At 29.5% G+C, this 15,713-nt stretch overlaps 2 protein-coding genes across 3 annotated transcripts in view; one reads left to right on the forward strand and one right to left on the reverse strand.

Annotated features, from left to right (window-relative positions):
• Nucleotides 1-3,632, reverse strand: part of SK (small conductance calcium-activated potassium channel) — a 100,162-nt gene extending 96,530 nt beyond the window's left edge. The window contains exon 1 of the mRNA XM_080150262.1: nt 3,528-3,632. The gene's annotated coding sequence lies outside the window, so the exon portion shown is untranslated. The remainder of the gene's footprint in view (nt 1-3,527) is intronic.
• LOC145308386 (sphingosine kinase 1-like) overlaps nt 1-15,713 on the forward strand; it is an 85,159-nt gene that overhangs the window by 64,800 nt on the left and 4,646 nt on the right. Inside the window, exons 2-16 of one of the 2 annotated variants that reach the window (XM_080150263.1) lie at nt 8,821-8,935; nt 9,391-9,497; nt 10,130-10,198; nt 10,455-10,525; nt 10,811-10,925; nt 11,296-11,359; nt 11,932-12,004; nt 12,177-12,270; nt 12,591-12,633; nt 13,315-13,383; nt 13,726-13,775; nt 14,667-14,725; nt 14,892-14,957; nt 15,203-15,301; nt 15,530-15,569. In XM_080150263.1, the coding sequence (XP_080006389.1) occupies nt 8,831-8,935; nt 9,391-9,497; nt 10,130-10,198; nt 10,455-10,525; nt 10,811-10,925; nt 11,296-11,359; nt 11,932-12,004; nt 12,177-12,270; nt 12,591-12,633; nt 13,315-13,383; nt 13,726-13,775; nt 14,667-14,725; nt 14,892-14,957; nt 15,203-15,301; nt 15,530-15,569 (1,124 nt within the window). In that variant the 5' untranslated portion in view covers nt 8,821-8,830. The remainder of the gene's footprint in view (nt 1-8,820; nt 8,936-9,390; nt 9,498-10,129; nt 10,199-10,454; nt 10,526-10,810; nt 10,926-11,295; nt 11,360-11,931; nt 12,005-12,176; nt 12,271-12,590; nt 12,634-13,314; nt 13,384-13,725; nt 13,776-14,666; nt 14,726-14,891; nt 14,958-15,202; nt 15,302-15,529; nt 15,570-15,713) is intronic. The other variant, XM_080150264.1, reaches the window with a different exon arrangement.

Below are 15,713 nucleotides of genomic sequence, written 5' to 3' on the forward strand. Positions count from 1 at the left end.
GAGAGCTGTGTCCTACCTTAAGTGCCACTAAAGGCTTCTAGGAGCCTTTAGTTCTTTATAATATAATGCCTAAATACTTTAAAACTAATCTTGGCCTTTACGAAAAAGGATTAAAGCAACTATTTACTTATAATCGGATAAAAAAATAAAGTTCCAAACGTTTCATAGAAGTTTATATAATAAAAAGCACCATAAAACACGAATGTTGGTTTTAGCAAACTAAGCAAATGATAACAAAAAACACAAAAAAATTCCATGTTTCTATAATAAAGACATGATGACTTTATAGTCCTTGTAAAAGTTTACCATCATAGCAATAAAAAAAAGATATGTTTTTTTTCTTCGTAAGAACTAGTATATTGTTTACAAACTATAAGGGAAATATTTTGATTTGCCTGTTACTACCTAGAGGGAAATGTATTAGGAAAAACAAAGGGAAGGACATATAATGATAAAAATAGAGCACAATAAATTGTTATATTTAAAGAAAAGAAGTTAATAACGTTTTTCAAGAAACTTAATTATATTTTCTGTTATTATACGTTAAGTCTCAATCTATAATAAACCTTTTCCCATTTGTTTCATAGAATGTTATTGACTTTGCCCCTAGCCTCAACGAAATAACGGCTACTATTGTATATTGTCAAAAAAGAAGAGAGAAAAAATTATGGGGTTTGTTTATTTTTTGCCAAATCACCTCTCCAAATAGCCCAAACCCTTCTTTAGACCAATGAAAAACTTACATACAAACACATAGACAATGACATCCTACTACTCTATAGGATATTTATCCCCCAACTATTTAATGTATACAGACATACATATGAGTGACTTTTGAAATCATTTGTCAGATGAGTTTGTTAATGAGAAAATCCTTCAGGATCTCCAGCTAATATAAACAATCCTATGCGTAGCCGAACTGTTATTGGAAAAATCTTTATTCTTGGTAAATTGAGCTTACAGTTTTCACACTCCTCATTTTTGTAAAGAAAAAATGTTTTGATAACATTGGTAAAGTTTTTAAAATGGATGTAGAATAAACGTAGATAATATGAAAGGGAAAAATTGTCTCAATTCAGGTTGCTATTTCCCATGTCAATTATTTGTCAGTTTGTTTATTTAGTATGAGGGGAGGAGATGGGGAAGGTCTTTATTTTAGCCCGCTACAAGTTTCCGTTTCATAGAGAACATGAAAATCTGGTGTAAGATCCAATCCATTGTTCCTACCTGTGGGCTTTTGTAAATGTTACACAGGGTTAAAACTTCTTAAAGAGGTTAGGGCTATTCAAATTACGGCATAATAACGGTGTTATTACGAGGAATCTAAAGAGAAAAGACAATAGATGATAAATTGATGTAAATTACCCCTTCTGTAGATAACAATAAGTGATTGAAACCAATCAAAATTCACCAAAGTCCCCGAAGTTGTTAACCCAACGAATAACAAAACGTTATTATAAAACCTTCGGGACTATTGTAATAAACAGCCCACTGTTTCATCTCCCTCTGGCTATAAAACAATACAGTATTATAAAAAATAACTATAAATATAAATCAAAGTTGGGGTGTATAATTATTCCACTTAGAAAATGTGAGATACTACTGTGTTATTTCTAATCAAGGACAGATTTCCTTTTTAGACATCAATTCTTTGATTTAAATATACACACATACATACATACATATCCTGTATCACTTTTTGTATACAACACTTTTATTAGACTTTTGAAGCGTTTATTTGATTTAATGAATATGTTAGTCCGTCTAGATGTCAGTCTGAATTTATTAACTTGATAACCGCTGAACCGATTTGGCTTTACTCATATCAGGGATTAAACCCACAGGGCCGGTAATTGTTTTGAGATTTTGGGTAAGAGGGCCCAAGAAAGTCCAAGGGGTGGGGGAATTAAAACGATTAAATTTTATTTGTGAAATCATCTTAATCCCACCCCCAGATAAATCTTACCCTAGAGCTTAAATTTTTATTTTGGGGGTGAAAAAATATAATATTTATATTCCTATCCGTCCATATGTAGATGTACAAAAACGTTGAACTGAAACGTTGAATTCTGCTTTTTAGTAATTCTACATACATAATAACTAATATAAAAAATTAATAAATCAATTTTAGAATAATAAAATTTAGATTGTTATTTTTTTGCTACTTTCGGGATATTTGTTAACCCTTCAAATAGCTTCAATACATTACATAATATTATTGTTTTAATGCTTTGTTGAAGTCAAAATCATGATTTATTAAAGAGAAAAAAAAATAAAACAGATTTTCACAGATTTGACATTTTATGACATTTAGGCTTCCAAGAAATTTCTTGATATGTATGGTATTATGGATAATAGTATTTTATAACAGGGCAGTTCTATGAAAATCTATAGATATGCTAATAAATAATCGTTTTGTTTGAGTTAAATATATAGTTAAAATTTGAATAATGTTATAACATTTTCCACAATTTGCCTATCAAATACATTTTCTAATTTCCTTAAAGAATCATAATATCCTATAAGATGAAAATATTCAAAAAGATCTAGAACATTGATTTTACGACAAAATAAAGACAATGATGTCCAAAATTAGAACAAGTAAAAAATAAAACAATCTAAAGACTAGATTTATATATGTTAACTATCTTTCAGTGTATCAAAAAAATATAGATAGTGTATTTGTAATATAAAATGACACATATCTTTATAAATCTGATTTCAAATTAAAATTGGAGCAGTAAGATATGACCGCAATATAATTAAATCTTGGAAAATACACCAATCAGTATTTTAGCTTTGCTAATATAGGATTTGAGAAGTAGTTTGTCCTGGACCTTGCAAGCCATATTGCTTACTTTTTTTTAAATTTTTCATATAAATTTACTGATAATTAATAAATACTGGTAAAATGAAAAAAATATTAGTTAAAAGGTAATAAAATAAATTTAAGCTGCACATATTTGATAATAAATTATCCAAAGCTTGGCAAATAAGAATAACATATTAATTTTATTTGCAACCCAACTGGGTCACCTCACATAAGTATTATATCAACACAGTATGCTGCTAGTTAAACAAAAGCCTTTCAGGCTACATAAACAATACAAATATTAGACATTTATTTATTCTATTGTAAAAATATTTTGCACTCAAATGTAATGTAAACAATAAGAGGACTGCTGTTGCAGAAAATACAACTATTTCAAATATTTATGAAATTTTCTAGAAATTGTTACAGATGGTTATAACATTTAATGAAATTGTCTCAATTAGCTCTCTTTTTATCTCTCTCTCTCTTTCTATCTTTCTCTCTTTTAGTGCCTTACTCTATTATTCTCTCTCGGCTCTGATTTACTCTATTTTACTCTTAATTTCTATAAAATTTTCCTTTATATCACATAATTGGTCAATTTTAATGTAAAATCATACATTTTATTTATTTGATAACTATTTTCATTATCAAATAATTATTATCACTTCTAAACACTTCTAGTTGCGGCACAATAATTTTAAATTTTACCCACCTTGAAATATGAATTGTAAAAATATTATTATTATTATTATATGGTATATGTATGTATGTAGTGTGGTGTAACTCTGTATGTGTAGTATATGGCACTGGTCTGGCCTCTATAGTTACACAGAGCTGATACAGAGGACTCTTCACTCAATCCGGCCTCCATAGTTTTACAGGGGATTTTAGAAAGAGAGAAAGGGGAGGTGGATCAAAAAGGGGATGGAAAAAATAAAAGAAAGAAGAGCAATAATAGAGAAATAAAATATGGAGAGAGAAAAATATTTCTTTGGGGGGGGGGGGGGGATTAAAAAAGAGAAATAAAAATGGGAAAGTAGAAGGAGCCGCAAAAGATTTTGTTTTCCCAGTAAAAGGGAATGCTGTTGAATTTCCACCCTTTCTAAATAGAAAGGCGTCTCATATACATATGACGATAAAAAGACTGCAATTCTTACCCACGACATACTGACAAGCCATCCTCAATATCATAATATTGCCGTTATTATATATATTTGCAGTATTATTCGCGAAAAATTTAGCATGTCGCTCTGACGAGAAAATTATGTTTTCCAATGGATAATTACATCGTACTTCATACTTCTACACTACATGCAACCATAAGTAATAATTTTGTTAGTAAAGTTAGACAGATTTTACTAATCCATTTCTAAATAAATACAAATCATATATGTAATATTGATTACTATTACCAAATAAAAACACAACACATTGGATGTACGTTTTTTTTCTACTTGTAAAATTAATTTTTATACACTATTTAAAAATAAAATTTGAGAGGTTTTTTCCCATTAAAAAAAAGTTTACAAAGAAAATTTAAAACCTCACTAAACCTTACAATTCTTTTAAATTATTTTAGAATTAAAATTATTGCCTCGCTTTTAACAATATTAGTTTTGAGTTTTAAGTAAAAATAAACAATATAACAAAAGTTTCCTTATAAAACGATGAAGAACGCAAAATTATGTATTATTTTATGAAGTTTGAAAAGAAACCCGATTATTAAAAGCTTTTAAATGTAGATATAACTTAAAATGGGAAAGTATATACGCCTAAAACATGCTTAACCTCTCCTGGCAACCAGAGAGATAGGGGATAATGGGCTGTTTATTACACTAGTCACCACAGTTTTGTAATAACGTTTTCTCATTCGTTGGCTAACCAATTTTTGGGACTTTTAACTGAATATTGATTGTTTGGTATATCAGGTTCAGTGTTCAAATCTTTGGATGGTTCTATTTTGTGTGTCATCACTGGGGATGTACATCAATTTATCGACCATGGCAAAGCATACTTCTATATCTACAATCTATGATATATTTAGCATAGCATAATATTTGGGTAGATGGTGTCTGAATAATAAACCTTTATCAACCTTTCATATGAATATATAAAATACTGGGTGTCTTTTATCTTAAAGCTATCAGGTACTAATAATTAAATTAGTTATTTATTGAATCGTATTATAGAAAGCTTTCTGTGATATTCGGTTTCTACCATTTTAAACTAAAACTAAAACTAGTAATAGTTTTCTTTTTGCACACAAAAATACACAAAAAACATCTTCCGTCCCAACTGTCAAGTGATAATCTCTTACTCTTGTGTCTTTGTTATTAACAAGACCCTGTATATATATAAAAAATACTTATATTAGAGCATATATGCAAATCATGGTGGGATCTATACATGCAATATTTTTATAATGCATACATTATCAAATACTAGCGGCTTCGCCTTTGGGGGGGAGGGGATTTTTTTTTTGGAGGGGGGGGGGGTGTCCCATTCTCCAAGAAAATAGCTTAAACCATAACAAAAATAAGTAGGTATATTCCCTGAAGAGTAGAGCCTAATCGGTTCAGTGGTTTCTAATATCTTAAGCTTCAGACAGACAGACAGACATCGTTTTACTTTGTATTATATCAAATATATATAAAAAATCTCATTGGAGATTGAGAACTATAAAACTAAAAACTGCAAACAGGCATAACATGCAAAAAAGAAATTTAAAAAGATATCACTAAACTTATATTTTGAAATTTATTCAAAATTTGAATGAACAAAAACAAAAATCACAAGGGCAATAAAACTAATTTTTTTTTGTTATACATACTTTCATTCATTTGCCCCAACTCCATTGGTTCAAAGCCCAATGACGTACAAGCTTAATTTTTGTTGTTGTTATTTAATACTAGTTATTTTGCAATTTAAATTGTTTTTATTGTAAGGTGGGGGGTCAATATCGTGTTTAATTTTTTACTTCTATTTTTTGAGGGGACTAGCCTCCAAACATATGGGACCCCCAAATTGATGTGTTGGATAAACACTTCTTTGACCCATTTCTCTGTACGTCCCTGGCAAAGCAACTAGAACCTATGATTAAAGCTTGTATATAATACGATTTTGAAAATATTAAAAACTTACATTTACAAATTATATTAATCCTTTCGGAAATTTTTTAAGATTCTCGTCCATTTACACATTAAGTATGTCTATTAAGAGATATAAGTTTTCCGGAATTTTAATGTAGGGAGTAGATTTGAAATCTGCATCAAATTTTAAGGATTTTTTATAAAATTCGTTTTTTGTAAAATTCTTTATCTAAAAGCGAAAATACATTTTAAGTTAATTAATTTTGACCAATAGGATAGGTGGATTTTAAACTACCTGCGCTCTAATTGGTTGAATGATGTACGACATCCAATCAGAGCGCAGATTTTTTAAATCCACCAATCACAGATGCCAAAATTAATTAACTTAATTTGTATTTCCGCTTTTAGATAAAGAATTATACAAAAAACGAATTTTATAAAAAATCCTTAAAATTTTATGCAGATTTCAAATCTACTCCCTACATTACAATTCCGGAAAACTTATATCTCTTAATGTCTATAAATCAAATAGTTATTAAACACTATTCAAAAGTCTAAGGGATTAAAAAAGATTTTTCTAAATCTATTCTTTATGAAGTAATTATACTTTTCTGTAATTATCCATAAACACAAGATTTAACAATGTCGTCTTATTTTACATTTCCTTGAAAGAAGATTATGTTTATTCTTCATATTATGAGTTAAGAAAGTATCATATAGTATATAGAATCTGTTACTTTCAGTATATCAAATTTTAAATATGAATTTTTTGTACAAAAAAAGGTCATGTAAACTATAAATGTTTATCTTTACTTTTTTTTCTAAAAGTGCAAAAAGTTGTATTTTATCATACTTTATTTATATAAGGGTATAATAATGTTTGTCTAGACCTTTGTCCTTTATGTTGAACATTCAGTACATGCTAAGGTTTTTTTTTCAAATAATACAACTTTCAGTGTCTTGTTAATGACTGAACTGCTAAAAAGAAAATGTTATACCAAAATCAACATTCCCATATAAACAACCCCTTAAATAGTGGATGTAAATATTCATTTATTTCCCTGGTATCTCATTTATATCCCTGGTATGATTTTAGAAGATTTTTAATTTTTTTTGGAAGATTTTATAATTTTTATTAATTACTAAAAGAAAGAAAAATTATACCAGGGAAATAAATGAAATTTAAAAACCAAAATTAAACCACATTTTACTAGCATAAAAATGAGTTTTTGTTTAAATGAGAATAATATTCCTGTCCAGTTTTTTGTTTAGGAATGAATATTTCTTACCCGAGGGAATAAATGATGGACCGATAGGTCATCATTTATTCACTGGACAGGAATACCCCATTGTAAAAAAGTTTTAATTACAGAACTGGAAAAAAATTCCATACAACTATATCTATATAATAAAAACTTTCGTATCAGACTGATATAAAATTAAAGATAGAAATAAAAAAGTTATTACTTATACACTTACATTGGTAACAAGTCATTTTCTGGATCTACTGCAGTTGACGGTAAAATATTGCTGGTAACGAATATTGCCAAAAATTTATGAATTTTAAAGGCTGTTAGCTGCCAAACGGCTGAACGTACAGATCATGCCCGCACACTGTTTTAAGCGGCATAAGCAAGCCTACAAATAATCTGGAATAGCCATAAATCAATAATGCATAATTATTTCGCAGTGCAGAAAAATGCGCGAAAAGGACATATTTTACGCGTTTTTTCTTCAGTGAAGCTTTCCCTGTGCATCACTGGATCTTCTTATATGCCGCTTAAAATAGTGTGAGGGCATGATCTGTACGTTCAGCCGTTTGGCAGCCTTTAAAATTCATAGATTTTTGAAAATATTCGTTACCAGCAATATTTTACCGTGAACTGCAGTAGATCCCATTTTCTTATCATTTCTTGGAATTTTCTTATATTGATATTCAACATCACTGAGGTATAGATAAGGTTTTTCAGGAATCTGAAGGGATAAGACAAGGAACAATAAATTTATGTATCCCAAATAATGATAAATAAAATTGCCCTGCAGATTATTATTTCTAATTGAAAAGTTCGGTCACTAATTTTTAGAATCAAATTAAATGGAAACTATCTGAGCCAAGACAGCATGGTTATAAAACTTTGGTTACCAGTGTAATTAATAGTCTAATGTCCACTCCCTCCCTGGATTTGAATTTAAGTCAATACATAAAAAAAATAATAAAGTCCATATCTTACCGGACATAGCAAGCAAATAAACAATCTAGCCGAGCCTACAGTTTCAATTCAACAACTAAATAAACAACACAATCGCTCACTCAAAACGTTTATCTTTAATCTTATTTAATTAATAATTTGTTATGATTTATAAGTTCAGTTACTTATCGCATCGTATTAGATAGAGGCATATTTAAGTGGATATCAAAATGAAAATTATAAGATTAAAACTAGTTTTGTTAGCCCCGATTGGTCAAAGACCCGAGTTACAAAAACTGCATTTGATTTTGAGGAAAATGATGCTATACATTATTTTTCAGTATTGCTGATAACCGGTTCTAATCCCGCGAATATTAATCAATTTCAAAACCATACTTGAAAATGTTTTCATTTATTTTAGTAGTGCAAATTTTTTTGATGTTTTAAGGCATTTCCTTTAATAAGATTTTGATATTTGCTCACCTGAATGACAGGGACGTCCAAGCTTTTTTTCTTTTCTTCCGACCATAGTCAAGTATCGTCTCGAGTATCTGCAGGGTATATCAGGCTTTTATGTGATTTTTAGATTTCCCTCACCGCATATTTCAACCGTAAACCATTTTATACTTCTACTAGCGGTTGAGTCCCAAGCATCTATGGTATCTTGATTAAAGGAGGAAGATATGAATCGAAAAATAGCGTAAAACCATCCCAATACTTACGTTTCAGGATGCAAAATGATTGGAGGCTTCTCAGGAGCAGAATATCTTGTAAAGAGAGGAAAGAGCCCCTGGTTTGCTGGACATCTTGAGGTCAAACATAATGATATCATCGTAACTAGCAGGAATCATTCATTCAAATATAAATCAAGACTGGGGCATAGCATGTAGTGCGTCACTCATCGTCGGGAAGGATGTAAGAATGCGACAACTATATAATAATATAAAATAAATATTAAATAAATGTAGAATGCCTTGACCCAAAACATGTGCAACTTATATAAGGCCTTGACTGATTTGGTTCAGACCAAAATAAGATCTAAAGGTGTATCATGTAATTTCAAACCTATTTTTAAAATGAACCTTTTAATAGTCTTAGGCCACTGTTGTTTTATTTGATGCAAAATTCCTTGATAAACTCTACATATCTATTTTGGCTAACATTATTTTGAACATGTTTGGCATTGTAGACAAATATTTGGTCTACAAATAATTTCATTAGTATTTTTAATTAAAAAGACCATAAAACTAAGCAAACTTTTTAAATTTGGTAAACATAAAAATGATGAATGATAATTAGAGGGCGAAATGTCTCTGAGGTGATAATCCCTGTCTCCTGTTTAATCAGTGTGACATACAGAAATTCTAAACTCATCCTAACCTCTATTCCGAAGATTGATTACAGGTAAGGTTTCAACCAGACAGATAAGGGACAGGGTATAGACATTTATATGTTCTGTGATTTAAATCTTGTATTGTTTGTGTTAATTGATTTAAATCCACTAACTATTGTATTGTAAAAAAAATTTGTGTATATCCTGTATTTTAGTGTAAATTTATACGCTTACATTTTTTCAAACAAATTTAAAACATTACAAAGTTGATGGAAAATGTTCAAAATTTTGTTTTTTATTATAGTTATCTAATATCTAGGTCATACTCTAATAAATAACACAATATTGTGAGATCAGTTTTAGAAGAACTTAGTAATAGTGTCTAACTTTTTATCTTTGTGACGTAACAAAAATCGATGAATGAGACGGGATGTGGGAAAGGAAACCCCTAAAAAAGAGATGGATTTTTGTTACGTCACAAAGAAAAAAAGTTAGACACTATTACTAGGTTCCTTTAAGAAATAATAAAATATTATTGTATATTAGTAGGCAAGTAGTGGAAGTAATTTAATATTCCAGTATCGCTTCGAAACTGATTAATATCCGGTGGATTAGAACCATAATCTTATAATTTTATATTCTATATCAGCGGAAAACTGTTAATAATACTATAATGCGACAAATAACTATTATTGTATTTTAGTAGGTCAGTTGTGGAAATAAGTCTAGCTGGAGAGGCCCAAAGCTTACTGAAACTGTCAACATTTTTGAACAGGAAAATTGAAATTATTAAATAAAATAAATATTTTTTTAATTACTGGCAATGCCTCTAGCAATAAGAGGGGTCTGAATTCGAAAAAAAACATATTAAAACTTAAATACAACAATAAAATAGCCTAACACCATACTAGACCTGTGTGTTCCTTTACGTAAAAAAGATAACCCTCTCGGTTCAGTAGTTGAGATTTTAAGCTTCAAACAAAAAATATTGGAAAAAAAATAAATAAATATTTCTAAATCTATATGATCAGTAAGATTCCCAAGGCTGGAGGGGCACAGGAAGAAAGAAATCTTCTTGTCTACATCAATCCTTTTGCAGGTTAGCAACATATCATCTCTCACAAATTAAAACATATAAAATACAATAATTTGGTGGACAAAGAACAGTTTAAAAAGCTGAACAAATAAGAACAATTTGAATGATTAAATTGGGAGTTATAATATAGTTTAAACAAAGTATGTTCGATTATTTCAATTTAAAGTTTAATATCAAGATCCTCCACAAATTGAAAAATATAGCCTCATAAGGTTCTAAGACTTTGAAGAACTTTAAAATCAAATTAAAACTTTTAAAATTTTTTTTTCTAAATGTATATCTGTATAGGAACAGGAGTTGCTTTGGCTAAATGGGATGTTGTTAAGAAAATATTGAAGAAAGCTGGGGTTCGAACTCATGTCATCAGGACTAAATCCCAGAATCATGCACTTAATCATCTTAGGTAATGAATACAATATGAGAAAACAAGGATGTGATTACACCCAAAAAGCGTCGAATCAATACTTGTACTGTTTGAATTAAAATAAAAGGTTGTTGAAATTGTAATTCAACAAAATCTAAAAAGAATATGAAATTAATAAATTCTAGATTGTTTTTTTCATCTTATTATTTGGAAGAGTATTTTTTGGGCTATTGTTTCAAACCTCGCTAAACATCAAAGCGATTTAGTTTTAGATCTTGGGGATGCTCCATTAGGTCCTAAAATGTTTTTTATCTTCTTATAAAAGTTTAGGGATGGTTTTAGGCTTTTTTGGCCTACTCTATTTGAATTGGATGCAAGTTGATTTTAAAAAGAAAAAAAATATATTTAGAAAAGCAGATTTATCTGAGTATTCAGGGGTGGTTTCTGTCTCTGGTGATGGACTAGCTCATGAGGTATATGATTATACAAACATATCTATTTGGGTCACTACCAATTACACATCTACTGAACTGTCGATGTATTTTTGAAGGTTCAATTTAAAAAATATGGCTATATTAATGGCAAATTTAATTTTAAGTGTACAAATGACAATAATATTAAAACTAATGCAAAACTTATATCTAACATTTTATTTATGCTGTCAATACATCCATGACTGGAAAAAATAGATCTGCCAAATCCAAAAAAAAACATCCAACACTGGCATTTATACATCCATAGGATTTGAATGTCAAATTATTATAAAAATAATATTGTATGTTATTTAAGTTATAGTACATTTGTCATGTTAAAATTAAAGATCCAGCTAATTATTTGACTGATATGGATCACCTTTACCATGGAGCTTTGGATGCCCCGGATATTTTTTATCTTTTTGAGAAAGAGAAATAGTCCCGAGACGAATCGCTATTTTTTCAAACTTCTCATTTTTAATTCCTTGCGACTCTTCTTTTATGAGTTAAAGACGACTTCGGCTGCAGCTGTGTCTCTTTCTTTGGCGGCTGAATCTTGACTTTATATCTAGGTTTTGAATGGTATGTATGGCAGAGATGATTGGAATCAAATAAGAAACAAATTTAACTTTGGGATAGTTCCAGGTAAACAAAAATCTTTAGACAGTTGTCCGCGGAAAAGAAAGTAAGAAGCCCCTTTTTGTTGTTTACATTATATTGCTTATATTTCCTAATATGATCATATATCGATAGCTTTGATTTTGTTTATTTTTGTATAAAGATTTATACTTTGAAAAGCATATGGACTACTTTTCAGGTGGAAGTGGAAATGCTATCCACTGTTCGTTGCTATATCAAATGAAAGAGTCTTTCAACGATGAAGTTATTGTTTCAGCCCTAAATCTCGCCAGGTAAATACAAAACAGTATCACAAACAGATAGATTTACCAGAGATCTAAAAGGATCAGACAATGGCCAATAAATTGATGTACACCCCAAATTATGATACACAAATTTACCTCTTTAAAGTTGTTAAGCCAACAAATAAGAAAACGTTTAAAAAAAAAAAACTTTGGTTACTAGTGTAATTTACCCCACTCACCTAGAGGGGAGGGGGGGGGGATAATAAAAGTAAATTTTTGATATAGTTGACATTTGTTTCGCTAATAACCTTATTGTGAAAATTTAATTAAGAATTGAATTTAAATTATTTTTAAATTAAACTATTTAGAGGGAAATCAGTAGATGCTGACTATATCATGTGTGAAACAGAGGTTATACAATTAATCCTTATAATAAAGTAATATGATATGTGTCTGTCTATTGGTTTGTCGGTACCGAAGGATCTTATTAACCGCTGAACCGACATGTTTCTCCTTCACAGGATAGCTTCTCATAGATCATAGAAGGTTTTTAACTAGTTAAATATATTTACCTAAAAGTATTTTGCCCAATTGACAATATTTTGAGATTGAGTTGAGGACGCCAAAAATGTATGTAATTTATAGAATGTTTATTCAATTATCATCCAATTTATCCCATTGTTTATTTTAACTTATGAAGTGCAATTTCAACTATTTTCTAGCCCGTGCCTTAGGCATCTCGGGGCTAAAAAACTGGTTTTAATCTTATAATTGTACATTTTATATCCGCGAAAAGCTGGTTATAATACGATGCGAGAAATAACTATTTCCTTCTCAAATTATTGAGTTAAAGATTCATATTTGAAGTTAAAATTGAAACATTGAGTGTTAAATTAAATATTCTTTAAAATAACGACTTTCAATCAATCAATTATTGTAATAATACATTTGAAATTATTTTTCCAGGAATATTTTTTTATATCTAAATTAAATTTGAAGACATAATGAGAAAAATTTAATTAAATTTTAAAGTGTTTGATAAAAACTAATTATGCTTGTATTTAGTTAACCATATGAAACTTTCTTTTTTAGAACAGGAAGTTTTTGTCGATGTTTGGCGTCTCCTGGGGTCTTATACCTGACTGTGATATCAATTCAGAGGTAGAAGATAAAATAAAGTAAAAGAACAGAGCTCTGTGTAAATGTACCCACAGGGCGGGAATCCCATCCTTATTTTGTATTTGGTCTTTGAAATCACCTAATAGTGTCAAAAATATAAAAAAAAAGCCGAGTCCCTACAAAAGAATTGAAAGCAATTTGCTAGCAGACAATAGAGGTCTGCACCACTTGGGCAAGGATTATATGTACATCTACACATATGAGTTTTTTTAAGGATTACAAAGACAATAATAACCAATGATAGAACAGCTAATATATTAAATAGTTATTCTTACAGATACAAGTTCTAAATTAAAATTATAAATAATACTTCTTTTTTATTAGGTAATCCGGTGGGCAGGTTTCATGCGAGTTTATATTTTCTTGATACTGAGGTAAAAACACTCAAAAATAATAGCTAGTGTACAGTTTTGTATCTATGAACATTTTGAATATCCTTATTTAACAGGGTTTAATTTATGGTTCTCGCTAACCGCTGTACCGATATAGTTTTCCTTTAGAATGAAGCTTCTCATTGGTCATAAAAAAAGTTTTTAACTGTTCTGGGAGAAGTTAACTCCACCATTGCAAGATAAATCAACTCTAAGAAAAATCCCCCCAATTTTTAATTTTAAAACTTAAATGTACAGGTGGTGGTCTACTCCCACCTACAGTTCAATCAAATAAAGGCCCCTAGCCCCTAGAGGCGTATCCGGTATTAATAAATAAATATTTAATAGGTTAGCTCTTATGAATGTTATTATCCCTGTTTTTCAAGATTTTGTTAGATATTAATGCAAGTACCAAACTTTACAAGATAAAAGAACTTTAAACTTGAATATGGCTTTATAATCTACAGTTTAGAAATCGCATTATGTCTACATACTTTAAGACTTTCAAATACCATGATTTTTATTTTTTATATTAAAAAATCCTCTAAATTCAAATATAGTCTGGACTTGTTCATTATTCTTTATATAAAGTAGTAAGCTTTTTTGTCTATAGCGAAGGATTTTGCTAGCCTCTGAACTGACATAGTTCTTCTTATAGGTGCAGGGAAGGTTTTAAAACTCTTTTGGAGAAGGGTATCTTAACCCCTTCCAATAAAATGACTTTCCCATCTCATTTTTTTTATAATTTATAATTATAAAACTCAAAATGAAAATGTGGTGAAGGTCGACTTTACCCCCCTTCCACCTTGAGTGCCCCTAGAGGCTTTGGAGGGGAGGGGGGGGGGGCGTAGCCGCTAGTTTATTATATTTTGAGTTTTTTTTTGAAATGTTAAGATTGTTGTCTCCAAGATATTATGGTGGACGAGTACATTTCCTTCCTTCTAACGACAAAGGTATAATTTTAGTAAGCTAGGCAATCTATAAATGATTTTAATCAAAATCTAAAATGAACGTATGAACTTTTTGGTAAAGATTATACCTTACTTTTATAGGAATCTTTAAGAAATTTCTAGATTTATACTAACATGCCTAAAACTTGCTAATCAATAACTTATGTAGTGAAAGAAATACCAGAATTGCCTAAAATCGGAGACCCTGTTCCAAAGAACTGGACTACTGTTGAAGGTAAAACAAATTTCTACAGCAAAAACTTTATTATTAATAAATTTAATATAAAGATATAATGAGACAAATCTGTAGATAAACCAACCAATCAAGGATCTGGAAAGATTCAAAGTATTCACAATTGTGTTGGCAAACGATAAAAGTATGATATTCAACTTTTTAAATTCACAGTTCAACGGTTAAAATCATCTAAAAATGGTCCAATTTATAATTTGTTTAATTGATTTGGTCGATTTTTTATTTAGGAGATTTTTTGATTGTGTATGCATGCAAGCAAAGTTGGCTCGACTATTCTACCATATTTGTACCAGATGCTAAATTAGATGATGGAATTATATACTTAGGTATTTCTTATAATCGTAGCTCTTTATAGTGCCTATAAAAATAACGTCATACAATACAAATGACCAATGATAGGCAAATATACAAACTAAAATACCGATGTCAGGCAAGTATACATTTTAATTGACCAATGGTGGCCCAGCATAACTTTATTTTTTGTAGGTACTAAAATTTTGAATAATTTTTAACTAAATTTTTAAGAGTTTCTTTTTAATATTATTCTTTTTCAGTTGTTTGCCGGGCCCCTCTCTCCCTTAGAGAAAGCATAAAGTAAGTTTATTGTTTTGTTTTTTTTAGAAGAAAAAAAATCGAGTGGTATAATTATTCTATTCATCTGATTTTTAGATTAAGTATAAAAATGTAAGTAGATATTCCTGTATTTACGTAGTTTTACAACAAATTTGATTACTTTTA

Source organism: Acartia tonsa, chromosome 2, assembly GCF_053477335.1.
Source record: "Acartia tonsa isolate MP-2025a chromosome 2, ASM5347733v1, whole genome shotgun sequence".
Taxonomy (NCBI): domain Eukaryota; kingdom Metazoa; phylum Arthropoda; class Copepoda; order Calanoida; family Acartiidae; genus Acartia; species Acartia tonsa.